The 27,444-nt window shown below is 51.6% G+C and overlaps 1 protein-coding gene across 9 annotated transcripts; it reads right to left on the bottom strand.

Moving 5' to 3' along the window:
- Positions 1–2,118: 2,118 nt before the first annotated feature.
- Positions 2,119–27,444, bottom strand: SLC39A14 (solute carrier family 39 member 14). Of its 9 annotated transcripts, none has more exons than XM_073325358.2 (10): positions 27,349–27,444; positions 17,110–17,203; positions 14,911–15,192; positions 13,091–13,277; positions 7,772–7,941; positions 6,030–6,152; positions 5,154–5,339; positions 4,767–4,974; positions 3,596–3,780; positions 2,119–2,986 (listed from the first exon to the last, which is right to left on the bottom strand). In XM_073325358.2, exons 3-10 carry the CDS (start codon positions 15,175–15,177, stop codon positions 2,840–2,842), a joined length of 1,473 nt encoding a protein of 490 aa, XP_073181459.1. In that variant the 5' UTR covers positions 15,178–15,192; positions 17,110–17,203; positions 27,349–27,444; the 3' UTR covers positions 2,119–2,839. The 9 variants fall into 9 exon arrangements, with proteins under 9 accessions (XP_073181459.1, XP_073181460.1, XP_073181456.1 ...); XM_073325359.2 differs by having other exon boundaries at positions 27,344–27,442; XM_073325355.2 differs by having other exon boundaries at positions 17,110–24,759; positions 27,349–27,431.

Here is a 27,444-nt window from a genome sequence, read left to right as displayed (position 1 = left end):
ATGGTCTCAACTAAGTAGGGTTTAGGCCTGGGCCATAAACAGCAAGAATGGCGTGAAGAAAAGTCTTTCTCCTGGCAATGGAGGAAGACAGTATGCCAGCTACCTAAGATACAGGCAGTGAACGTGAGATACCGCTGACAAGGCTGTGGTCCCTTGCCCAAGTTGACAGAGCTGCTCTGAAATGGTTTTGATCCTTTTCTAAAATAGGGCAGCCCAGTAGGCTACTATGGATAATTGGTCATGTAAACAAAAGGCTGTATTGCACAGATTACTACAGGGTTCTACACTGTACCCTCTCCTGTTCAAGATGTTTACAAGGACTCTGGGAGTGCTACAAAGGAGACAGGGACTATGGTTTCTGCCGTACGTAAATGACACCCAGCTCTCTCTCTCCATTAGGGCCAATCGTGGACGGATGACTGACAGCTACAGGAGATTGGGGTTTGATATCCAGTCTTCATTGAGCACGTTAAAAGGAAATAGTTAGGCATTAGAAGGCAGAGGTCCGGCAGTCAAACCAAGTCATGATCCTGTTGGAGGTGCTGTGCCTGCCACAGCACATGCTGTTGTCCCAGGTTGTTTTGGTTCTGACATCTATTCCTTTGGAGTCACTCCGATCTCAGCCTGCCCTTACTGAAGGGAGGCAGGCAGTGGGCCTGGGTGTAGCTGCCCAGCTCACATTTACCAAAGAGGGGCCTAAACCCTTGAGGTGTAGGGTGTGAAAGCATTGGGTATGATAAGTGAACAGGCCTTTCACCTTTCTTCTGAAGGGTTGCAGGGGGAAACCATCAGGAATAGCTTCTGCTCAGCCTCTGCCACGAGGACAGCACAACAAGGCAACACAACTTTGTGTGTCAACGGACAAGTTACGAGACAAGGGACTGGACAACAATTGTTCCCTTACCAGGGAGCCGATCAGGCAGACCGAATGATCATGAGAGAGAGAGACTGGCAGCAACAAACTCGACACTCCCCACAGAAATAAGAATAATCACCATCCCTAGCTCTTATCTCGTGTTTTTCATCAGTAGATCTCACAGCACTTTACGATAGAGGTCAGCATCATTATCCCCATTTTCCAGATGGGGAAACTGAGGCACAGAAGGGGGCGGGGGAGTGACTAGCCAGAGGTCACCCAGCAAGCTAGTAGCAGAGGCAGGAACTTCTGTTAGTCAGCAGCCACAAATTCACAACCATGGGAGGCAGAATCTGGAACAACCCAAGGGTGAGGGGAACCTCATTCCCTGCCCAAGCTGAAGGGGCCAACATTAACAATAAGTCAGTTCATCTAGTGAATCGAAGGAAAGCTAGCCCAGAAGCAGAGCTCTGAAATGCCTTTAACTCCCTTCCCAACTCCTGCTGCTACCCAGAGCTGGGTTCCAGTTCCAGACTGTGTTCCTGGGACCCTGTGCCGTGAAGAAAAAGTACAGTATTTAAAAAAACAACAACAACCTTGCAACTCAGCAGTGTCAGTGTTTAAAACCAGATGTCCAATTCCAAGTGAACCTGGTCACAGTGTAAGGATCGCTCTCGCAGGAAAGCCTGAGAAACTGGCACCAGGACTTGTGCTCCACACCGCCCCGGTCTGAATGCAGCTGCCATGCCCTTCCCTTGCAATGGTGAGATCCTGCAGCATCTTCGCTTCACGGCACAGCTCCCTCCGCTCTCAAAGTGTCCCGAGTTAGGATGGAAGGACTCCTGGGAGAGGCCGCGGCGTTTGGCTGTTCTACCTCCTGGAAGCCACCCAGGAGTGTCCAATAGTGTCATTCTGACCAGCAGATGCAACTGTATAGTTCATTAAACCCCTACAGGAGCAGCATAACTTTCCCGCCGAAGCCAGTCTGACTGCACATCAAACACTTCTCCTGCCCTGGTATCTTCAGTGCTGCCTCTGCAGCCAGTGGGAGGAGACCAGAGCAGCAACAGCTGTGACTAGTTTTCAAGCGCGGGGGGGGGGGGGGGGGGGGGGCAGGGAAACCAAGGCTGCCTGCCCAGTTCAGTACCCACTACCTGTGCCAGGAAAGGATCGATTCCAGCACAGCAGCAGGATACGTTCTTGCTCATCCCTCTCCCTGTGCAACCTTCCCAGACCTCTTCATCTCTCTTTCACACGCCGCACCTTTCCTCCAGCCCAGCACACTCTGCAGAGACATTGGCACGTGAAGCTTTTGGAGGAAGGAGACCCTTTCTCGAACAGGTCTCTTGACTGCATATTTAGGTCCAAAAGGCAAGCATGCTCCCCATGCTCAAGAGAAACACCAGATACCTGCACAATCGGAGCGTTGGAGGCTACAGTTAACACGGGTAAATACTGGGGCTGTCCTGGGACCCATGGCTGTTCCCCTGCCTCGCATTTCCATTGCCCGTGGAGGGACTGAGTACGAGGGATGGACAGGCACAAGCCTCAAGCACAGCGTCTGCCTTGGTAAAGTAGCCTCACCTCCAGCGCTGACCCCACATCCATCCCCCATCCGCAGCCACCCGAAGAGGATGGGAAGAAGTCATGTCCATGGTTGGAGCTCTCCGAAGGGGTTGATGTAGCCAGAAAGGAGCCAGTGAGCCTGTTCTCCTGATCCTCACACATGTCCTTTCCAGGAGTCCCTTTGACGCAAGGAGAGTAGAGGAAGGGATGCTACACTGGAAATAGGTCCTTGGGTCACTTTAGATCTAGGGCAAGGAGCTTCATCAGCCCCCCTGAAATAAACAATACAAAGTCTATGGAACAGTTTTAATAGAAATGCCTCTTTTCTGTAGTGCTTTTGCAATGCTGATGTCTCATACAGGTGCTGTCAGTCCGTATGCTTGCAGGTGGGAAAGCCCAATCAAACCAGGCCCGTCCCTACCCTATCTGGATCTGGCCTGAGAACATGGTGAGCAGCAGCATGATAATGAATCCCGTCAGCAGCCCTGCGTTCTGGATAGCGAAGGCAATCAAGGCACTGCCATTCCGCTCGTCCTCCTGGCTCACTTCATTCATCTCAGGGAACTGAGAAAAGAATTGGAATGTTTCAGTCGTGGAAATTCTCCGCCCTCCAATCTCTGTGAATTTGCACATGCAGATCCCAGCGCTGTATACCCCCATCTATTATTTGGCATTAATTTATATAAAGCTGTTCACAATCAAGGCCAAGTGTTCTTGACCCTGACCCTGTCCAATCCTGCTAGGCTAAAATCTGATAAATTTACAGCTCAAAGTGGTCTGGCTATAGGTTAGCTACACACCCTACATTTGGTGGGCACGAGGGAATAACCATCCCTCTGTATGCTCTATTTTCCCCCATTCTCCCCTCCGTGCCCAGGGTTGCAGATACTTCTGACTTACACAGGTCCAGTCAATACCCCTCCTCAAAATCACCCAGAGGCCTCACTGTGAAAAGCCAGGAGGGAACCCTACTGTACTGCACGTGATGTTACAGAGCATTGCCGTTAGGCAAGTCCTCTTAGCTCCCAGAGCCCTGTATCGTCAAAGCTTTCCTGTACAAAAAATAATACTGACAGAGGCTCATCAGCGCTCATTGGCCAGTGGTCACTGCAGAAAAAACCCCTGCAATGCTCCGATCCCCTATCCAGCAGCTACTGTTGGTTTGGGATTTACCATATCAGCCAGTGCAATGTAGAGGAACATCCCACCAGCTAGAGCAAAGATCCAGTTGGCAGAGAAGTGGCTGCCTGCCACGATCCCAAAGGCCAGCCCTAGGTAGCAGCAGCAGGCCGAGATGAAGTTGAAGAAGAGCGCCTGCTGGATTGTCATTCCGGCATTTAGCAGGATGACAAAGTCACCTGCAAAAGGGAGGATCACGTAAGGAGAGGAGAAGACAGACAGCTACACATGACCATCTATGGGATGGATGCATCAGCTGCCCAAATGCAGCATCCCACTGGAGAACAGCACTCAGCAATCAGGCCCCCTGTTCACTGAGGTGCTTAAGCATATGCTTAACTCTAGGCATGTGAGTAGCCCCACTGAAGTCAAAGTCAATGGGACTATTCAAATGCTTCAATGCTCAATCCTCTTGCTGAATCAAGGCCTTACATAATAAAATAAATAATAATAATGCCTTGCTCTTATAGAACATCTCTATCCATAGACCTCAAAGTGCTTTTAAACAGAGAGTAGGGTATCATCATCCTGATTTACACCTGGGGAAACAGAAGTAAAGAGAGGGGAAGTGACTGGTCTAAGGTCACATCGTGAGCTGGCAGTAAAGGCAGGAATAGAACCAAGGTCCTCCTAACCCTCAGAGCAGTGCCCTACACTGCTCAAGAAGCAGTCTTGTGTCAAGCCACAAATCAATGCAGTTAACTGCAAGAATGAGGCCACCCTAGCCCAAGGGAACCAAAACTTTGCAACACTGACAGAATCGCTGATTCGCCAGGTGCCTGAGGTCCACATCTACTTCCATGTGTCACTCTCTACATTCAAACACAAACACATAACAGGCGTTTTACCAGCTGTCTCTCAATCTAAATTTAATCACAAACACCCCTGGTTTTCAGAACAGATTACACCATGTGATTCCACAGTTTTCCTACCCTGGCTAGCACGGTTTCACATACCGTCCTCCACCATATGCACACGCGTCTCTTTAAATGACTGAGAAGTTGGTACATTTTGTTGACGGTTGAAAGACAATGGTGAAATAGGTTCAAGTTAAACAAGTGCTTTCATGCGTTCCTTAAGGACTTAAGCACTTAAGCACATGCTTAAATATTTGGCTGGATGGGGAGCAAACGCAGTTAAGGTGCACAGCTGAAGAGCCACGTACCCAGCTCGTGGGGGAACTCCTCGCAGAAAATGGCCACGGAGGTGCTGATCCCTTGGAAGACAGACACGGTGAAGGAGGCACCGATGGCCAGGCCATCGATGAAGTTGTGGAGCCCGTCACTCAGGGTGATCATCCAGGCCAGCGTGCCAATGTCAGAGTATCGCACCCCCTTCAGCCAGTAGCACGCACTTTGGGAAGCCTGCAGGTCCTGCAAGGGAGCACCCCAAGTCACACGTGAACCCCACTGGCTGGGTCTCCAACCCACGCCCGACTGCGGACAACTCCACTTGTCTTACTGCGCTGCCCAGTGTCATGCCCATCTCTGCAGACTAAGCCAACACCTCCAAACAGCTGTAACTGGTAACCCCAGGGGAGATAGGCACTAACCTGGACAGACAGAGAGCCCACAATGACTTTCTCATCCACAGATGGGTTCTTGCACTCTAGCTCACTGGTTCTGTGAGGGATCATGTGATCCATGTCCCCATTCTGCAGCTTTTCAGTGACGCCTTCCTCCTGGTCCTTCTTGGAGGGGAGGGTCTCAGGGCTGTAGTGGCTGTGCCCGTGATGGTGCTGGAAGGATACACAGATTTACAGGCTTTAGCCACATGCAGCATGGATGCATGCAGTCACTTGTACATTTCTGGCTCATAAACGCCTGGGGCATGCTGATTATTTTATCTTGCCCACAAGCTAGAACAGGAAACCTCACAGACACGGCAATGCTGAAGCTGACTAAAACCACTAGGAAACTAGAGTCTCTTTGATTATTGAAGCCCAACATTATGATTGTACATTTTCATAGCATCTTTCATCCCAGAGCACTTCCACCTCTGCTAACTGACTGTACAAACACACACGAGTCACTATAACTACTTCTGGGATGGCATGTGACAGCTGTTGGGGTGGATCAGGAGAAGGAAGAAACATACAGCATCATGCCCAAGTGCCTCTTACTTCCCCCTTTTCTGTCAAAAATATCATCCTCCCCCAAATGTAAAAAGGAACCACTGTTTGTTGTACAAAGATTAAGCTTTTCTATTCACACTCAGGATTTAAGAGTCAGTAAAGCAGGTGGCCTTTCCAGAGTGCACCAGTCAAGGGCATGCAGCAGATTTAGATTCCACTCCAAACTGAAAAACAGGGTGAAAAAAATGGATTTTTGAAAATTGCATCAGAGTAAACCCATTGGGAAGCACCTTTCTGGCAGCAGTACCGTCTGGGAATGCCTAACCCGCTCCTATGGGACTAACTCAACCTCACCTGATCTGTCTGCTTCAGAAGCATCTTCAGGATTTTCTCTGTGAAGAAGAACAAGTAAAAGCCTCCAAAGACCACTGCAGATTTGGAGACATAATAATCCTCCTGAGGGTTGAATCCAAAGGCCTGTAGACAAGGGGCAACAGAGAAAGATTTGAGAACCATAAACGCCAGCAGCGTCCCTCACCTCCCCTACCCATGTCTCTAGGAGCTCTCAGTACAGGGACAGCAGAAGAGCACTTCAGTTAGTCTTTTCTCCCCCAATGAATGCTTCAGGGAAAGGCTTAACACACCTAATTGTGCAATACTACTGCATGCTAGAAGGGACTGTCTTCCTGACCCCAGACGTAATCAGCTCATGCCCTGATGCATGAGGATTGTTAGCCCATCTCATTTTTAGCTCAGACAGTGTCACTGCAGATCCTACTCACATTAATCTAAGATGTCCAATACCTCTATAAATCTCTCTCAGCTACTCATCTTGATATCCTGTGGCTGCGAGTTCCACCGGTTAATTATAAAATGCCTTTGCTTTAAATCTATTGGTTTTTAAATTCACTGTCCCTCCTCTCACAAGTCAGATGTGAGTATAAACATAGGCAGGTGGGCCAATTAAATCTATTGTATTAGCAAGTCCACTCCCAGAAAACATCATTAGCTGTCCTGTCCTGTCCTCTCCTCTCCCTTTTGAGCACAGAATGAGGAGAAGCAACTGCACCAACAATCGCTGATCAGGCACCTGCATTGGGGATTTCTGGACAGTAACTCCACTTTTCTCAGTTTATTCATTTCTTGTGTGCATAGAAGGTGTTTTCTAGCACAGGGGCTGGGGATCCTTTTATATCAAAGCCCAGATGGTCTAAGTTGCTTCTCGCAACGAACTCACCACTGAGACTATAGCCTGGAGCACGTCCACTCTCAGCCAGCACGAACACTGAGCCGTATATAAGGGACGCGAGTGGCACCAACAGGCAGCTCAGACTCCGCTCAACATGGAATCTTCTCTCTACCCCATCTGCTCTCTACCATAAAAGTGACCCAGTCAAGCCTGGCTTTGTTCACACGTCAAAGCCACTTTCTTTTTATGGCCTGAGAACAGCTAAGGCCTGGTCTACGCTTGAAAGTTAGGTTGCCATAGCTCAGGGGTGTGAAAAAACACACAGCTATGCTGACCTAATCCCCACGGTGGACATAGCTAGGCCGACGGACAAATGCTTTTTTTTTTGACACAGCAACTATAGCTCAGAGAGGTGGTCTTCCTACAGCAACAAAAAACCCCTTCCCTTGGTGCAGGCTGCTTCTAAGCTATGGGGTTATGCCAGCATAGCTATGGAGCCATAGCTGTACCAATATAGTCTCCATAGTGTGGACGTACCCTAAGGCTTTAAGGTCCTCTGAGCAGTGCTAGACCATGGCCAGAACCTCATCCTGGCAGATAAGTAAATACAATCAGGGTCATTTTATAGATAGGCACCGAAAGGTGAGGTGGAAGTGACTTGTCCACGGTCACACGGTCAATGGCAAAGCAGCTAGGAGCTTAACACAGTCATACAGCAGCATTTAGCCTTGCTGATGGACCTTAAACATTTCCAGCTCCCAGATGCAGGCACAGACCAGGTCCAACCAGATCTTTGTCTCCCTGCAACATTCACTCATGTTTCTCTTCAAGTTCCACCGGCTTCTCCTCAAACCAGGGAGCGCAGGCAGACAGACACACATGACAGGCCCGAGGGCCCTCACCATACCTCAGGGATGAGCTGGAAGAGAGCATTGGAGTAGAGAGTTCCAATCGCCAGAGCTATGAAGTAGAGGAGCAGCCGCTTGTAAAAGGTCTTCTTCATGAAGGGCACCACGCTGGCTCCCACCAGGGAGCAGAGGGAGATGACGGTCACGCAGAGGAAACCGTAACCCCAGACTTCAGCGTGCGTGCCAACCCCACCCCAGTTACACCACAGAAGGCAGGAGAGTCCAAGGAAATCAACACAGGACAGCAAAGAAGTGAATCCACACCAGAGAGAGAGAGAGAGAGCGGGAGGGGGAGAAGGGAGGAGAAAAAGGGACATTTATTAGTGATTTCATATCAATCTCGAATTGGTTCAGGGAGGCCAGAAGCAAACCTGGTACAAGATGGCTCTGGAACTCTGACATGCTGGCCCCTTTGGGGAGGGAAAGATCGTGGCTGGAACACTACAGGGAACGTGAATCATCAGAGCTGGCCCTACAGCCCATGCTCCAGAATGCGGCTGCTGTGACTAACTGCACCACAGACTGACGAGAGGATGGATTCTCTCCTTGGGGAAGCCGGGATTTGGGTGAAGGAATGAGATTCCTCATCCTAACAAGGCTCTTACTTTAAAATAAACACTCCAAGAATGAAAGTTAGCTTGTGGCAGGTGGACGTGAAGTGTATTTTGAAGAGAGAAATAAAATCAGGGTTCTACTCCCAAAACAGATTCACTTTCCTGGTGACCTTGTCAGACTCCCAGTGGGCACATGTCATTCCCAGAGGCATAAGGCCCATTTAATGGGGGGGGGGGGGCGCGCCGGGGTCAGAGTTCCAGCATTCCATGGAGCACTTCAGTTTTACAGCCAGCATCTCGTACACTCCACCCTCATCGCACAGTGGAGCCGATTCACCCTGTGCATGCCTAGTGCACTCATCACTGGAGTATCTGGGCACCAGACAAAATCAGAGAGGCCAAGTGCTCTGCCTGAGCTGTCCGAGACCCTTCCAGCCTAATGGATTAACCTGCGTTTCATGCCGTGGGAGTTCTCCTGCAACGTGCATACCATGGGGGTGGAGTGTACACCATCATTTCAGTTCCCATCAGATCCAGAAACAAGGCATTTTGTTTGGTTTTTAAGAGAAAAAATACAACAAAGTTACAGTTCTGGAGCTGAAAAATACCTCCCCAAGTCCCACAAACAAGGGGCTCCATCAGACTCTGGTTTAGAGATGTGATAACAGCCCTTGCCAGCATGGAATATGCAGGAATACTGGGAGTTAGGTTAAGACCACCAGGCCTGGAGACCCAACATGAAACATACTAGCTTTGTTTTAGCTTGCGAGGGGCTGAGAGAAACAAGCACCAATCCTGTTGTCCCCAACTCCCTCTGCTTGCCAGCAGGCAGCTAACTGAAACAGCCAAGAGATCTTGCACTCTGGAGCACTGGCAAAGAAGGGTAATATCCATTTACGACTAGATATCCTGTCTTCTTCAGGGCAGTACAATGCACACACAAATGCTGAACGCAAAGCAGCCCTGGGATCACAGTGGAAGGATCACTTCAGTGAGAAGCTGAGATTTTATTTTAATTCCATGACTTCTAGGCTGAAAGTTTGAGGATCTAAATGGATTTGAGGTCCCTAAGTACCTAGACCCTGCTGAGAAAATCCTGCTGCCAGAGAGCAGGATGCTGGAGGAACACGTGTGTTTCCAACACCTGATTGTAAAGCACATGGGAATATTTATTTAGCTCCAGAATTGTGCAATTAAAACAAAAATTAGTTTGTAATGTATCTGACAAACCCATCAGGGCACCAGGAAACCTCACTTTGCATAGATCTTTCCAGGGGCTCTGCTGCCTTTAATCAGCAAGACTGGGAGCCAGAAGAAAGCTGGGATCCCCAGGCAGGAGGGGTTTCTTCAATTCCTTCTGTGCATTTTTACCCTCTGTTCCTTCCTTCCTTCCTCCCTCTTTCACACACCCTTCTTATGAGCCCCAGGAACGCCCCTACACCAGCCTCTGCCCATCAGACCAACGCTGACACAGCACAGATGCTGCCAACCCAGCACAGGAGTGCCCTGTCCTCTTAAAGCTCCCAGATGCTGCCTGACGTACTTGCACATGCTTGGTCTATGCTTAGTGTCACTCATCACGGGCAGGCTTTGGGAAGTCTCCCCTTTGGCAACCAGGAACATGAAGAGCAAGAGATCTTTATTATTACAATCTCACAGGAGCTAGGACCACCCATGTTTTGAACCACTATAACCGGCGGAAGAGAGGGGCTGTGTAACCACCCAGCAGGAGTCACATGTGGGAGGGAGCTCTCTTCTCCCTCCCTCCAGAGCTAGGATCCCTGCCAGCTGCACTGCAACTACAGGATATTGCTGTTCTCAGAGAGGCTGCAGGCAACCCCACAGGAAGGAAGGAGGAAGCAAGCTAGGATGGCACAGGGCTCCCCATGCTGCCTGAACACCAAACATTAACCCTGAGGAGACCACGTGATGTTTCCTGGTGCTCAGAGGAGCAAGAAGGTCCTGGAAAGCCACTGGCAGGAAGCCAGCATGGAAGAGAAGTTTCCCTCTGCCTTGGAGACAGAGAAATCTGTTTGGGAGGAGCTGGGTTGTAAAGGCGAGCGGGAGAGCCAGCCCTTTGAGAGAGAGAGAGAGAGAGAGAGAGAGAAGGGCAGGGTGTGTTCTACTGCACCTCTGGGATCATCTGGAAGAGCGTATTAGAGAACAACGTCCCGATGGAGAGCGCGATGAAATAAGTGAGGAGCCGTCGGAAAAAGGCCTTGTTGGTGCAGGGCACAATGAAGACTCCAAGGAGGGAGGCCAAGTTAATCAGTGACACACTGAGAAAGCCAAAGCCCCACACTGCGGAACAAGAAGAAATGAGGGCTGGATTACCAAGGCTATTTGGGGGTGGGAAGGGCCAGACGCCAGCAGCTCTGGATACAGCTGGGCAGGGAAGGCCAGGGGAGTCAGGCCTCACTGAGGAGGGGGCCTTGTTATGACAGAGGATCACTCCCATCCACTGCGCTGCTTGGGATACTTTAATGGTGAGACAGTTACAGGACGGGGAAACGGTGGGAGAAATAAATCTGGTTAATGCTTCTCCATGTCTCTGAATTACTTTAAAGGGCACTGGGAATAATTAAGCTCCAGGCACTGAGCTCAGTTGTATGCCATTAACAGGCTGGAAAGAGTGAGCCAGAGCCAGGAACACCTGCAAGCAGCGGGGAGAATCGCAGGCACCAGAGAAGGTCTAACAAGGAGTTCCTGAGACCATAACTGTGCGTTCCAACAGGGGGCGTTATGGTTCCGAGAAGCCAATCGGCCATCTGAGCCGCTTTGGATTGTTACAGGTCCCCTAGCACTTTTGGAAAGTTAACCTAGGACTCTGCTTTGATAAGCTCCTTTGGGGCAGTGTTTGCACCGCACCTAGCGCAACAGGGTCCACGGCTGGGCTCCTAGGCACTACAAACCACCAGCACCCTGGCATATGTGGGAAATTCTAATCTGAGCAACCGCATGCTGCGTCCCTGAACTCCCGTAACTGCCATGTGACGGATGGCGTGCTATTCACAGCGCTGCTGTGTGGCTATTGAGACAGCTGCCACGGTCCATTCAGAGGTGGCAGCAGCGTTTCAGAGGTGGGCAAAATACAATTCATGTAAACCGTTTGTAATGTGCTTTGGATGAAAGGGGCTATAGAAATCCCTGCTATTTATTAACCTGCAACAAGATCCTCTAGAGAAAGATAAAAAACAGGCCCTCCTGAGCTGAATTAACCTGGAACACATGTGAGAGAGAATGTGAGTGTGTGTGGGGCTGGGGTAGCAGTAACAAACACAGGTAATCAAGCACCACTTCCTCACTGATAGACAGCACTGCCTCTGCTAGAACTATGGAGCAAGAGCGCGCTGACTGCTCTGGGAACTAAAGTCACATGTCCCAGCAGCAAATTCTCCCCTCTGCATTGTCAATGGTCCAATTCCTGCTCTCTCTCTGCCTTGCAGTGCCATGGGTAGGGAAGGCGAGGGCAGATTCAACAGGCTGCAAACACTAGTGCCTCTGCACTTTCCATGGAATCTGCAAGAAAATTACACTGGAGGAAAACCATCAAGATTCCAAGCTACCCTTGGAAAGTTAGCTTTCCAAGGTTATCACGAGAGAAATGTCTCTCCTCACCTACAACGAAGAGTCTTTGGAATGACCTAAGGAAAGACAGAAAATCCAGCCCTGCATATGCAGGTGTGGAGGGGTGATTTTATTGGGGTGCCTCTGGTTCCAAACAACTGCCCCAAAGCCACTGCTAAGAGGACAGGCTTAATAGCAGTACAGTGCATTTTGACAGCATCTTTCATCCCAAAGCACTTCACTCTCAGGCAAGCCTCCTGGGAGGCAAGTAAGGACTGCCACTCAGATCATAGATGGGAAAACAGAGCTGTGGGGGGGTGTTTGATGTGACTTTCTGTAACGTGACACAGCTGGGGGATGGCGACAGACCACCCTGTCCCTGCACTCTGCCATCTAGCATTAGGAGGGCTAGCACCTAGCAAGCAGCCCCATCACGAGTGCCAGCCCGAATCCACATTCGACTCAGAAAGCACCTTCAAAGGGCTGCCTGTTGGAAAAGCTGAGGTTTAAATGTAAAAAAGGCCCCGCTGTCTAGGATCTCTGTCCCCACAACTCCCCTGTGTAACTAAGGGCTGGTCTATATGGGGAATGAGTTCACACTGTGCTGACACGCACTAGCTGGTGCGCGATTCGTATGCTGCGCTAACAGCACGAACGTGGGACAGCTGTGCCCTGTTTCAATTCACATCGTTGTGTACGTACGGCGGGGCGCGGGGCACGCTAAGCGTGTGGTATTCCGGGTGGATGTCCCATGCTTCTTTGCTTCGCCAAGTGCATTCTGGGATTTTTCCTCGCTGCACATGGTGGGATGTGTCGTGAAGCTAGTGAAATTCTGGGACTTGGGAGTCAAACTCCCCAAAAATCCATGATTCCGTTCCCTGCATCCCATGGTTCCTCTCTTTCTGGGCAGGCTAGCGCAATTTTCTAATTACTGTCGGCCAAAGACACAGCCCCAGTGCGTCGCTCCTGCCGCAGGGCTGAAGCCATGGCTTGCCCTAGCAGGCTGGGAAGGGAAGGGTTATGAACAGGTGCTATCACATTAAGCCCAGAATATGCCCCATTTCTGCAGTGAGGGCTAGAAAAAGCATCTGTGCCCTGCACTCAAGAGAGGCGCTCGGAAAGCTTGTGCTTCAGCAATGCCTTTAGAGCTAACGCTGGTCCCGGTCCCCTCTCCGTGCCCACTGGCTATCTGTTCACCTTCTGCCGAGCTGGGCTTCCCCTCCTCCGTCTGCTCATTCTCCTCGTTCTCCAGGTTCTCTGCTGTGCACGCCTGAGATTCCAGCTGCTGTAGGATGGTCGGGCAGAACTCCTGGAACTTGCTCGGGCCAACATGGGACCCTTCGCTCAGGTTGTGGGCGGCGAAGAGCTCTGAGGAGCTGAAGCACTGGCGTGGGGAAAGAGAGACCTTGAGCATCCCATGGTTGTGCTCTGCTGTCTGGCTTGGCAATATGGGCATCCCCAGAGGGCTCTTCGATTGCATCCTCTCCCTCCTCCCACTGCTAACTCCTTCCCCTCCTGGCCCAATACACGTTAGGATACAGATATTCAGGCCTGTCTGCAAAGGCCTGTACTTTAAGAATTTAGGTGTATTCTTATCACTTGGCTAGTTAGAGGTATAAAAGAAAGAATCAAAATCACTGTCTGCCAGTGTAAGGTCCTTCTCTTACTGTGACAGTCTGAGGCCCTGTTCTTAGGCTAAGGCCTTTGGCTAAGCGACAGAGGCAGCCATAAGTTGGGAAGCGACAGAGGCAGCCATAAGTTGGGAAGCGACCGGTCACATCCTCACATTCCAAACTAGTCACATTGAAAGAAGGTGCTATTGGGCTGTTAGGAATACACTCCTGTCCTGATAGTGCCTATCACCTCCAGAGAAAGGGAAGTGCCTAGAAGATGTAAAAGGAAATTTAGGTTGATAGTTTTCTGTCTGGTAAGAACTCACTTATCAATAGACACAGCTGGGAAACCCTTATGTCTTTATAGATCTAGTTGTGAAATCCTCACTTCTGTATTGTTTTGTCATGATAGTTCCCACTTTGCTATTGTTTATTGGCATGGCCTCTGTCTGGTTCTGTGATTGTTTCTGTCTGCTGTATAATTAATTTTGCTGGGTGTAAACTAATTAAGGTGGTGGGATATAATTGGTTAGCTAATCATGTTACAATATGTTAGGATTGGTTCGTTAAATTTCAGTAGAATGATTAGTTAAGGTATAGCTCAGACTATTACTATATAAATTAGGGGCAAACAGGAAGTGAGTTGGGATTCGAAAATAAGGAAAAAGGAACTTGGATTTAAGTTTTTGCTGGAAGTTCACCCCAATAAACGTTGAATTGTTTGCACCTTCGGACTTTGGGTATTGCTGCTCTCCGTTCATGCGAGAAGAACGAGGGAAGTGGGAGAGTGAAGGAATAAGCTCTCTAACAATACACACACAGCAGCCCCTCACTGGACTCGGGCCTATCTCACTGCATGTGAGGCCCTAGCCCCCTCTGCAGGTCTAATGGGTCCCACGAACCACCCATCTACAGGGGCTGTTTTCCTCCCCCTCCCTGAGAATTTTCTCCACACAGAGGCAATATCCTGCCTGCCACCATCACAGCAGTTCTGCTTGGACTGTAATGGATTCCCCCACCCCACAAGAACCAGGGTTTCCCCGCTTTCACCCAACTTCACCCGCTGGCTCCCTGGGAGCTGAACACCGAAGGAATGGGAACACAATGTACAGCAGCTGGGGCAGCGAGCGGAGCAAGCTGATATAGCAGGAGAAGCAATGGTCTCCCGAGTGGAGCTCAAGCAGCTTCCCTGCATGGGTGACACAGGGCCCACGTGAGCCCAAGGAGTATCCTTGCAGAGAACATGGCCCATCTGATTGTCCATTCCGGACAAGCTTAGCCCGTGGCATGGTGACCTCGCACTCTGTGTTTACGAGGGGCAGGGGGGCAGCAGTGTGTTAAGCTTGGGCCATCCCTCCTTGGGCACTGCAGGGAAGAGACACAGGAATTCACGTGGCATGTTACCCGGGAGAGGTTCCTGCGCTGCGGCTCCGATCGGGAGATGTTCTCGTGCCCCACCCCCACATCGAGGCGATTCAGCAGGGCCTTGAGCTGCTGCAGGGTCAGCACGTCGCTCTCGCCATAGCGGCGCAGGAGATCCTGCAGGAAGGAAGCCGCAGTGACGGCGGGCTGCAGCGAGGCGTCCGTGCCAGCCTGCGTCTGGCAGGAGATGCCCAGGAGGCAGAGCAGCATCACCAGGAGGTGGCATCGGGGACTCACACCCAGAATCATGGTGACCAGGCGATCCTGCAAAAGGAGACATGCAGTGTGGTTAACTTTAGTATTCCCTGCAGCCCTGAGCACTAAGGGAATCACCAGCCACTGGCTGCTGGACTGAAAGGGCACAGACAGCCCAGTTGCTAAGGCATGCAGTCAGCACCTTGTTGGGTCAGACCTTCTCCAGTGGGTACACCTGGCTGCACAGGTGCTGGAACTGGGGGTGCTGCTGCACCCTCTGACTTGAAGTGGTTTCTATTCTATACAGAAAGAACAGGAGGACTTGTGGCACCTTAGAGACTAACAATTTATCTGAGCATAAGCTTTCGTGAGCTACAGCTCACTTCATCGGATGCAACTGTTGCTCACGAAAGCTTATGCTCAGATAAATTGGTTAGTCTCTAAGGTGCCACAAGTCCTCCTTTTCTTTTTACGAATACAGACTAACACGGCTGCTACCCTGAATTCTATACAGAGTTTACAGTTCGGTTCAATCACTCGCAGCACCCCCATTATACAAATAGTTCCAGTACCCCTGCCTGGCTGGGTTAGGCCCCGTCCTTCCAGCTGTCCTATCCCTTACTCGACTTCCCCACACAAGATAACGTGCACCCAGCGGTGCAGATGACACAGGCCTTCCTACGCCCTGTGAAGGTATGGCGGTGTGCCCTGCAGGGGGCAGCAGATTCCCTTTGCAGCTGAACATCACTGAACCCCATGCCACCTGCAGGCGTCCAGCTGTTCGTGTGACAGCCACACTCTCTCTCACCAGCACAGGGACAACAATTCAGCGTGGAACAGAACTCCAACACTTGCCTGGTTAGTGGCACTGATCCCTCTGGCAGAGGAAAGGTACCTGGAGTCTTCCCCCCCTCCCCCCCCCCACAGTCTGTACCCAGATCAGGACCCCAGGGTCCATGACAGCTCTACTAAACAATTGCACCACGCAGGAATTTCACGGGGCGAAACAGGCAGACACTGCCAGGAAAGCAGCTCTGCCATGTGGCCCATTCCCGAAGGGTTGCAGCTGCAAGGCCTGCCAGAAAAGGCTCTGCTTGCTGATCTGCTGCATGTGAGGAGCTGGAGCGGAAAGGGAGAGAGAGGCTGTACGGCTGCTGTCAAGTGACTCCAGGAAGGTCAAGTCAGGTCAAGATTTTTTAAGGGAGAAAACCAACATCCAGGCAGATGGGCAGAAACGTTAATGGAGAGGTCTGGCATGCCGTGAGGTCAGATGAGGGGTTGGTGGCATAGGCAAGCCCTGGGAGACAGTGCTTCTCACAGCAGCTGGGAGCTCTAGGAGCTGGGTGTGGGGACGATGCGCATTCCAGGCTGCAGATCAGGCTTGGGAGATAATTTCCAAACTCTCAGGCCTGGCAATGGTGCCACAGGCCACCGCTTCAGTCTCCGTTGGCCACCGTGCTGGGTTTGTGCCTAGCAGCTTCTCAGCTGCTCATGCAGCTACACAGTGCTCCCTGGCTGGCACCCCCCTCTGCAGGATGGTGCTATCCAGCAGATACAGAAACATTCCCCCCGATGACATGAGGAGGTCAGGATTACCACCAATGTTTGGCCTGTGGGGAAACCGAGGCACAGAGAGGCGTGACTTGCCCCAACCCACAGAGGGACTCTCCGTCAGACTCAGGAATTATCCTTGGGAGGCCCTGGCACCAGACAGTGCTGTCTCACTGAAGGGATTCAGCAGCGGAAGGGGACTGTCCCTCTCTCCAGCCCAGCAGCACTAACCGAACTCTGGTGGCAGATAGGGCCACGTTGCCTCACTCACCCCACCCCCACGTGGCACCGCAAGAGCAGACCTCGAGAGGCATGGTGTCATGAACGAAGGGAGAAGCCTCGGAGCATCTGCTGCCAGAACCACACAGGTATTTGCCTGCTTGGGAGAACCCCAGCTATGCTCATAACAGCTTTCCCCCGACGCAGGGCACTCGCCTTCGTCCGGTCCAGAGACACGCTGGAGTAACCCAGAACAGCCGCTGGCAAGCAGGGTGCGCCGAATGCTCACGGGCAGCAGAGCTCACGGTCCCTGGAGGGGGGAGAGGCAGTGTGAAGGGAGGATGGAGTTCGCAGCAGGAGGACCATAGCATTCATGCTGCTCTCCTGCTGCCACAATGCTCTGCCCAGGGGACAGGACAGCGAGCTACTGAGGAGCAAAGTGTTTTGTCTACGTGTGGGGTTAAGGCTGCCTGCTGAAAGGTGTTTGCCCCAGACCCAGCACACCCTCTGTGCTTCTGCAACGCATGGGATGAGCCAGCTGCAGGCTGCTTCCCCTACCTCTTATCTTCTCGCGCCAGCACGCCGAGGCTGTCAGGCTCTTAGCACACCAGGCCAGCAGAGCCACCGCAGTAATGCAGTGGAGCGTTCTAGGGGACGCTCACGTCTACAGGGCCCTGAGGGAGACAGCCCACAAAACACGCCTCCTCCAAGACTGCACAGCTCTCTGGAGCACATCCCATGCACCAGCAGCCACCACTGCCCTGGCGCAAACATTGCCCCAGTCCCTGCAGTGCCTGGAGGCTGAACACGGCAGCCTTGACCCAGCGTTACAAACATGGGGTCAAACCAGAGCAGCCAGGTCAGAGGTTTGGGAAACTTCCTGCGAAGGGGCCAGGCCAAGGAGTTGGCAGCTGGCTGCGGCAACTTTCACTTCCTTTGGACACCGAGCACCAGGAGGCCCACTCCACAAAGACCCACAGAGGGTGCAGGTGGAAAATTTGTGCCCACCTACTGCACCCAGGTCCCAGCTGGGGCTCTGTGTAGACGGATGGGCACCACAGCCAGGAGCCAGGACATTAGCGGAGTGCAGAGTTCTGGGCCTGAAAGCTGCACCAGGACTGGTTTTATTCACCCCTCTCTATCTTCTAAGTTACAACCACTGTTCAAAGCCTGCCGAGACGACGGCTTTAGACCTCTGCCCCTACAACCACATCCCTCCCCATATGGTCAGTTACCCTGACAGCCTACATAGGGCCTTGAGTGACCCCAGTGCAGGCTTCGCACACTCAAGACAAGGCCCCTAACTCCACAGGCTTCCAGCTTAACTGACACAAATCCCACAGCCACATTCAGACAGGAGGCACAGAGAGGACAGCACAGCGATCAGCATGTGCAGCTTTGTGGAAATCTGGGTTCTGGGCTGTAGCGAGTCCTTCTGAGCTGTCTGGGAGCCCAGGAGATGCCTGCAGCAGCTCGAGGGCCTGAGGAATAAGATGCGTTCATTATGTTATATTTTAACCATGCTGCTAATTATAAGTTGAACCACATCCCAGCGGCCTCTTCCCCAGGCGGAGGCGTATATGTATTTATATTTACCGGGTCCTTGACTGATAATCTTTTATATAAATCAATAGAACAGCATGGAGCTCGAACGCTGGGCAGCACCAGCTCTGCCATGCAATATGCCTGGAGGCACAAAGAGGGCAGCCTTACATAAGAACATAGGAATTGCCAAGCTGGATCAGACTTGTGCTCCCATCTTGTCTGGCATCCAGTCTCTGGAAGTGGCCAGTACCAGCTGATTCAGAGGATGATGCAAGAACCTTGTAGAAGGCAGTTATGGAATTACCTGCCATCAGAGGAAGTTTCCTCCTGACCCCCCTCCCCCAATACCTTGAGACCAGCTGAAGCCCTGAAGCATGAGGGTCAAAATCCCTTCCAGGCTCTTATTAAAAAATACTATTATAAATATTACTGACCAATACCAGTGTCCTGTAACTGCCAGGACAGTCACCAGACCACGCACAGGAGCTGATCTAGGGCTTCTCCTACCTATTCTAATAAACAGGCTTACAGAGTGCCTTAATGTAGGTAATGTTTCCTGTGTCCAGTGAAGTCACTCCGGTGTGTTGGGTGAAACAGTGGCCCAGTTAAATGGCAGTGACAGCATCGTCTTAAGGGGGGCCAGAATTTCACCCGCTGTGCTCTGCATGGCAAATCTCTCCAGGGTAAAGCCACCTGGCACCCATGCGAAGGCTTCAGGGGGCAACTCCAGCTATTTCTGTCCCAGTTGGTTCATGGCCAGCTGGGGTCAGGAAAACACTCCCCAGCACAGCAACAGGAGGTGCATTACAGCACCCAGCACAGAACAGATCATTAAGCCTCCATATAAATCCACAACGCTGAGAAACGGAAGACACTTGCCCGGACACAGCATGCACGGGGCTTCTTGCTGCAGTCCAGGGACGAGGCTATGGCTTGCAATTCTGATGAGCACTGCTGAGCTGGACTGTTTCCACGGGAGGGGAAAGTTGTGTCTCTGGGATACAGGAACATTGACATATTGTGCTGCTGAGACCTTATCAGGGAAAAAACCTTGGGTGCCAGGGAATGTTTGACTAGCTCTCCAGGAAGGTCAGCTGCACACTTCAGTATGGTTTAGGTTCTTAGCTTAGACCTTGCCAGATTTCTCCCCAGATCTCAGGCCACGTGCTGCTGAAGCAGACTTTGGTACAGGAGTAGCAGCACATCCCACAGTGGTGCCCACTACCTTAGCAAGTGGGGTATCTTAGCCACTAAGCCTAAGGAAAAGCTGCTCCGAGTCCCTGCTGTGGACATAGTTATTTTCAGGACTCTGGGCTTCCATAAACTACTTCAACTGCCCAAGAGAAGGGTGGTGAAGTGGACAAGATGCTAGCCTAGGACTCCAAATATCTAGGTTCAATTCCCAGCTCTGGCACCGATGTCCTGTGTGACCCTGGGCAAGGCACTTAGCCTCTCTGTGCATCACTTCCTCGTCTGATAACAGCACACCCCTGCTACACATGGGTGTTGTGAGAATAAGTGCACTGAAGTTTGACACACTCTGATATTTTGACACAGACAGACGACCGCAAGGCTCAGGGGTGGATAATTCACTATGAGGTCTTGGAGGTGGTTTGTATTCAGCTCAGGCTGGTAGGAACTCAAAGTTGCTCCCTCCTGGCAGCTGTTTAGTGCTCTTTGTGAAATGAGTCTGTGGGGAAAGATCAGAGAGTGAGAAGGCCAAGCATGGAATGGGCCAGGGGGACTGATCTCCCTTCCCCTCCCCTCGTGGTGCCTACTCTGGCTATGGGTGGGATGCAGGTGCACCATGCCCCCTGCCTGAACGGCGTCATACGAGCAGCGCATTCACTTTAAGACACGGACTTTTGTTGCTCTGATAACACACCACACACACACACTCTCCCTCATCTATGACCTAGAGCGGAATTCGGGCTGTGCTCCCGTTCACTCGGCCCACAGCCATATTCAAAACAAACCTTTGCTGATGTGTTACAGACTTTGGTCTCCTCTAGAAGTTGACATAAGGCATTTTTGGACTCCACTCAACCAAATGTTCTGAAAATAAGTCTGGCTCATTGGCCAGAGCCATATTTGGACTGGCAAGGCCTCTCCTGACGGGTCTGCCCTGCAAGAAGCAGTCCTCCCAGCCCCTCACATTGACCAGGGCTGGGCGGGAGAAGCAGAGGATCTGTTGTTGTCACCAATTCAAGGCTAATCAGAGCAAACCAAACTCAGGCGCTCAACACTGTTATTAGGCCACATCCAATGCTTTCTTATTAAAAAGGGATCGACATTCTCAGAGTCTCAAGAGCTTACTGCAACTTTGAAATCTTTGTTTTTTAAAAAGCACCAGGAACTCCTTGAGAAGGAATTGGCCAGAGAGGTTTTAGCAAGGGCTTGGGGGGGGATGGGAGGGGGATGCTTTGCCGATTTAACCCCTCCCCTCCCAAATCTGGAGAAAGGCAATGCATCTGGAAGCAGTGCAGCGCACATTTTGGGATGTGCTAGGGACACAAGTGCTTCCGCCAGTCTCCCTGAAGACTCTGCAGTACCCACCCCTTGCTCCCACCCCGTCTCAGAGCTCCTTGCTGCTTTAAAGAACTGGGGACAAGGCCTGGTAAAGATCTGCAGCACGTAGACAGGCAACTGAGGTTAAAGGTGCAGCCCAGCCTGACCACATACTCACCCTTGGGAGGAATGGAGTGTGACACAGCTGCAACCCCCCCTGTCTTTTTAAATGGGGTTGGCAGCTAGGTGAGAAGGGAAGAATAGCCTCAGGTTTCTTGTCTCCCCCCTTCCCAGCACTCAGTTTACCAGCTACTTCCGTCCCCCAAATCCATAGAACAAAGAAATTGTCAGAGCCAGCCACACCAATGATCCAAATGCACAGTGCCACAATTACAAGAGGGTAAAACCCTGCAATAACCTGCCCATAGGAATTTTCTTTTTGACAACCAACCCTTAGTGGCTAGCTCGTACCCTGAGGTGTGAAGGTTTACACCCCTTACACATTTCTATCCTAGCTACTTCTACCCTGCATCTGAAGAAGTGGGGTTTTTACCCACGAAAGCTTATGGCCAAATAAATCCGTTAGTCTTTAAGGTGTCACCGGACTCCTCCTTGTTTTTATCCTAGCTACTGTCACTGCAGACGATATCCTTATTCACAGAGATGTCTAATCCTTAAACACTTCCTCTCTGAGCTGCCCACAATGACACCCAGGTTTGTTTCCCTGAAGGGTGTTCTCACCAATCAACACATAGAAGTAATTCAAGTTGTTGCTTCCAGCATACCTGCAGTGAATTTCATTTGATTCCATGTGGTTAGGTCCCTCTGAAGCGCCGCATAATCCTTTAGTTCCAGCTAACCCACAAATGTTTGTCTCCACTGTCCAACCCCCTTTCCCAGATTAAATATATTTGAACAGCTCCAGGCCAAAATATACAGCCTATTAACCTCCTGCCTTGCTCAAAACTGACCACGTAAGTCATCTGCTCAGTAAATACAGTATGTGCATTATACTACCTGGAGAAGAAATTTTAAACTAACACCACACACAGACAAAAAAACCTTCCCAGAAGTCTGAGCTGCTGGAATTCATGGAAACTATGAGTATGTCACTAAGATCACACCACTCCCAAGTTTCTCTCTGCCAGCTCTGTATCCTGAGGTGCAGGCGTGAAACAAGAATGATTATTCAATGCGGTAAAAGTTCCAGCACTGTTCTCGCATATGCCACCGCTTTACAGTTTAAAAGGACGCCTGCTAAGCAATGCATGTGGCGTGGGTCTTGTCTTGAGTGCTAATGGTGCTGTGTTTTTTACCTTAGGGTGGTTAATACGTGTGAGCTGTCCCAAGGTAAAAAACACAACACACACCAAGCACATAAACCGTCAGGAAACCCCACCCCACCCCGCAGCTGACCTCTGGAAAAATTTACCTCACAGTAAAACCAAAGTGCCTGGTCTTCTTTGTGAAAGAACATACCCCATAACCACTGCAAGAGTGGAGCACAACAATGCAAGAGCAGCCAGAGAGAGACCCGTCACAGTACATGACGAGGGTTTACATGGGCCTCAACGGCAAAGGAGAATTGGTGACAGGATTCAGTCTCACTCTGAAGTTGGCAGTTCAAAACCAGACCACGCTGTTCGAGTTCAAAACTCGTTCCCCCGACACCTGTTCAGTGGCTGACCTGGAAAGATCTGGTGGACTGGTGTCAGTTTCACAAGTCACTGCCGCATGCCTGCTGGCAATCTTGGAAGAGACCAAGGATGGAATGGGCCATGGGGAGCAAGCTCCTCGCTTCCCTAAAGGAAGTTCCTCCCAAGTGGGGCTGAAACCCATTGGCAGTGGATGGTGAGCCACATGCTGTGCCTGCCCTGGGGATAGTTCACTTTCCAGGGATGGCAAGCCAACATATTTCACTAGCACTGCAGGAATTACAAAGGGTTAGATCTCCAGGAGCTCAGTCTGAACTTCATTGGCACTGGGGAGCAGGGTGTTTTTTCTGCATTTCTTTTAAAGGTTCAGAAGCTTCTCCAGCTAGCAAAGGCATTCTCAGTGGATAGCGTACTGGGATCACAGATCGGATCTAATCGCAAAGAGATTCCCCATCACACCCTCATGGCGCCTCTTGCCTTTGTCAGCATTTCCTAGATCATGACTACACAACGTGTAGCTCTCAGAATGTTACAACCCCCCAGTCAGAAGAACCCCATGTTGCTTTGCAGCCATTTTTGCTGCACTGGGAGACCGCAGAAGTTTCTTCTAAGGGACCCTTTCAGATTGGCAACAGCATCCCTGCTGCATGCAGGACACGTGGTACAGAGCATGCAGGAATAGTGAGGACACAGCATGCAGGAAGAGTTCTATAGTGCAGATCCTGCGTGTCGCTAGACATCTACTCCCATGCTGCTGCTGAGTGAAAGGTGCTAAAGAAATGCATGGAGGATGTCTTTCAAGATTTATTTCCCTATGCTTGGAGGGATCAAGCCCTACCTGTCCCCTATTCACGACTTAATTTGTTTGGAGCCCCCGGTGTCATTTAGAGAAGAGGCAGGACAGGATAGAGGGCCTTCTCGGAAGGAAAGGCAACGAAAGCCTGAGAACAGGGGAGACTAACAGTACAGGGCAATAACCTGGAAAGAAAAGAAGCTGCGGGTCTGGAGCACTCCTTTCTGAACGGAGGAGGAATTTCCAGGGCTTGCTGGAAACAGGAGCAGTCCAGCTGCCTGTGTGCAATGGTTACAAGAGACACCTCACACAACTCGCAGTAAACCACCACCTCCCCCCCTTTCTCACACATTCAGAAATCCCCTGCTAGATTGGCTGGCATCCTGCCTGTTCCATCTCATGAATTCTCCACCTCCACCACAGACTGACCTTCTGAGGTATCCTCTGTTTGATTCAACACCAGTTAGCCTCTCTGTCAGCTCACCGAGCCCTCTGACCAGGAACATTCTTGATAAAACTGTGAAGTCCACTGCGTTTTCATTCGAGAAGAGATTTGCCGCATTACTTTTAAACAGAGGGGATGGGAGGCCTGAGTCCCAATCAGGGCAGATCTAGCTCCCAAGCACCCATTGATGGCTCAGCCCCAACACCTGGAAAATGACACAGTCAAAAGCAGCGCAGGGCCGACGTTTGACCTACTTGGAATCGAAGAGAACAATATTTCGTCCTTGTCTCTCTCCCCACCTTTGGCTCCGCTGCTATCAAAGCCCAGGATGTTTGAATGTCAGGAGGAAACACAGTGAGTAGAGGACTGAAAACCAGGATCCTGTGAATTAGTCATTATTCCCATCTTACAGAGCAGGAAAATGACCTGCCCAAGGGAAACAATGAGTCGGGAGCAGAGCTAGGGGTAGACCCTAGTCCTTAAAGTGTATCTAATTCTTTGAATGGGCAACGGAAATGCAAAGTATTACACATTATTGTGATGCTTGAGCACAAGCCTGGAAGTAACATGTTAATTTCAGCTAGAGGGAGAACCAATGTTTCCCAGGGCAAGACGACAACCTGGTGTGAGAAAGTTATTATTGTCAAGCATGTGTATTGTTTGTTCAAACACACACAAACTAGGAGGAGTTAAGAGCACATGGTGGTGTAAGCATCATGCTCCCTTCCCCTTCCTGCTCACCAGTAATGTGCTACCCGTCAGCTTACAATCCTCTGACAAAGGCCCTGGGATGTCTCAGCATCACGCCTCTTCATAACCCACGCCACATTCCAGAAACGGCACAAGACACTTGCTGTGTCAACATGAACGGCATTTGAAACCTCCAGCAGAGGGGACAGGAGAAGTCACTGCAGCTTTTACTGAAACAAGGTCAAAAGGGCATATTTTCCATATGCCTAACCACTCCCTTCATGCTTTAAGCTAAGACTTCTCCAGACTATTCGAGCCCTTCAACACTGATGTTTTCAACCCCACTTCTCCTCCCAGAGCGTGGCCGGAAAGGGAAGCATAATGCTAACACTGGTACCACAGCAAGGATGCATTCCCCTCTCCTCTCTCGCTACAGGCATGTTTCTCAACCCTCTAAAGCACATTCTCTCCCCGCATTTTTGCTCACTGCAACCATAAAGGAGTGTGCAATACGCCACAATCTTACACCACATGCACAACAGGCCAACAGTGCAAGCAGAAACAACTCCACTAACTTCACCAGAATTGTGTCTGCTCACACCAGTACTGCATTTGGCCTTGTAACGGTATCCCTGTTACCACCTACTGGGAATAGGCATGCCCATCTAAACAGTTCTTGGCTGTCTAAATCTGGCCCACGTGCCTTCTCTTTCAAAACGGAGAGTCCTATGTGGCATGGGATGGTGTGTCTCAGTCCAGTTCCCCTTAGGCAGGTGTCCAGACAGCAAAAATCATTGCCACCAGGGGCAATAATTAACCCTCTTGTTGGCAGTCTCCCCGCAGAAGGCAAGGACTGAATGGCATACCAGCTGCCCTTTGCCTTGTGTATTGCTTTTCATCTACAGATATCACAGCAATTCACAAACAAGGGAGGAGAGCAGATTAAAAATCATGTTTAAAGAAAAAAACAAAACAAATAAGAAGTCCACACTACTAGTAACACCCTAGTAATTTGAACTGAGGGACCTGTGAAAGCGAAACTGACCTCACAGCATTTATGCTATTAGTTGGTCTTCTGCATTTCCCCCAGCTCAGGGAGAGATGAGGGATTAGCCAGTTTCACTTCTATTTCTAACCCTTTTTCCCATTCTCCAGCCTCAGCCCAATGCCACAAGGGCCAAGTGGCAAGGCAGGGAAAGTTGTGACACAGAAACTTTTAAACACAAAGGAAGGGTCTGCGTGATTAAAAAATTTCTACCAATAGGCTGTGCAGATTCCACCCACCGGCTCTCAATCCACCTGCGAAGTAACCCTACCTCCTTTTGTGATAGGCAGAGAGTAAGTGACTCACACAAGCCCAAAGAGGGAGTCAATAGCAGGACCACGACAGAACCCAAGAGTTCTGACCCTCTGCCTCCCTCCCAGAGCTGTGAGTAGCACATGTGCTGTATGTGAGGACTGCAGTCCTGGCCAACAATTACAGCATTACCTGGAGCTAGGGTACCTTCTGGGATAAGAAGAGATAAGCAGCCCCTCCAGTGCAATATCTGGCTTCTAGCAGCATCTACTCCTCTGGGGGGAATTTATTCCTGGCACCCATTAGGCGTAAGTGCACACTGTGACCAGCCCACCAGTTTCTCTGCTCTCCCGAAGCGTGTACCTGCCTGCCCTGCAGTGCCCCTTTAGGCAAATGAATGTCCACAAATTACCTCTGCTCCCTACATGCCCCCTGCCCAGGCCTTAATATCAGCTCTCCCCCAAGCCCGCTGTCTTTGTTACACCCTCTCAAAGATGCCACTACCTCTTCCACTCCCCCTTCCCCACCCCCAACAAAGACTTTCTTTCCCCCTCCCCTGGCTTCTCTTCACCCTCTACCTACCCAGTGCCCTTCAGTGCTCAGCTCCCTGCTGTCATACCCCAAGATACTCCATAGCCATGGCCTTCTCCGCTTGCCCCACAGGCAGACCCACCCGCTCACAGCCACACTGATACCGCCGAATTCCTAGTGCCCTCAGCACCTGCCCTGGTATCACTCCAGTGCCTTGGGACCCAGAGCCAATGCCCACCACAGCAACCGGGCACGAGCATCCCAACTCTGCTGTACCATCACACCCAGCTCACACATCCCCCTCGGCCAACCCCCAGCTCTCCTGGAGCCTAAACCCCGCACACTCACCCACAGGCCCTCGGGCCCCACCCTGCGCTGCTGGCCAGGACCTGCAGATCCTCAGATGCCGCCCCCCCACCCCAGCCCCCCCTAGTGCCCTGACCCCCCCTACCCAGCCCCATTGCCCTGACCCCCCCCAATGCCCTGACCCCCCCCCGGGCCAGCCCTCCCTCGTGCTCTTACCCCCCCCTCGGGCCAGCCTTCCCTCGTGCCCTTACCCCCCCCCCGGGCCAGCCCCCCCAGTGCCCGGACACCCCCCCCTAGTGCCCGGACCCCCCCCAGCCCCCCCTAGTGCTCTGACCCCCCCTAGTTCCCTGACCCCCCCTCGGCCCAGCCCCCCCGAGCCCTGACTCTCCCCCCACCCAGCCCAGCCCCCACAGTGCCCTGACCCCCCCAGGCCCCCCCCCGGGCCAGCCCTCCCTCGTGCTCTTACCCCCCCCTCGGGCCAGCCCCCCCTAGTGCCCGGACACCCCCCCAGGCCCAGTCCCCCCTAGTGCTCTGACCCCCCCCCTCGGCCGAGCCCCCCCTAGTTCCCTGACCCCCCCACTCGGCCCAGCCCCCCGTGCCCTGACTCTCCCCCCACCGCCCTGATCCCCCCCTCGGCCCCTAGTGCCCTGACTCGCCCCCCCCAGCCACGCGGCCCTGACCTCACCGCCCGAGCTGCTCCCCCGCAGCGCTGTCCGCTCGGCCCCGAGCCCGGCCTGTCCCCAGCTCCCCACGGGCCCGCGCAGGCTGCACGCTACTGGCG

Source organism: Lepidochelys kempii, chromosome 26 (assembly GCF_965140285.1).
Source record: "Lepidochelys kempii isolate rLepKem1 chromosome 26, rLepKem1.hap1, whole genome shotgun sequence".
In the NCBI taxonomy this organism is placed as follows: domain Eukaryota; kingdom Metazoa; phylum Chordata; order Testudines; family Cheloniidae; genus Lepidochelys; species Lepidochelys kempii.
The sequence above is the reverse complement of the archived record's forward strand: the minus strand, read 5'-3'. Positions and strand labels throughout refer to the sequence as shown.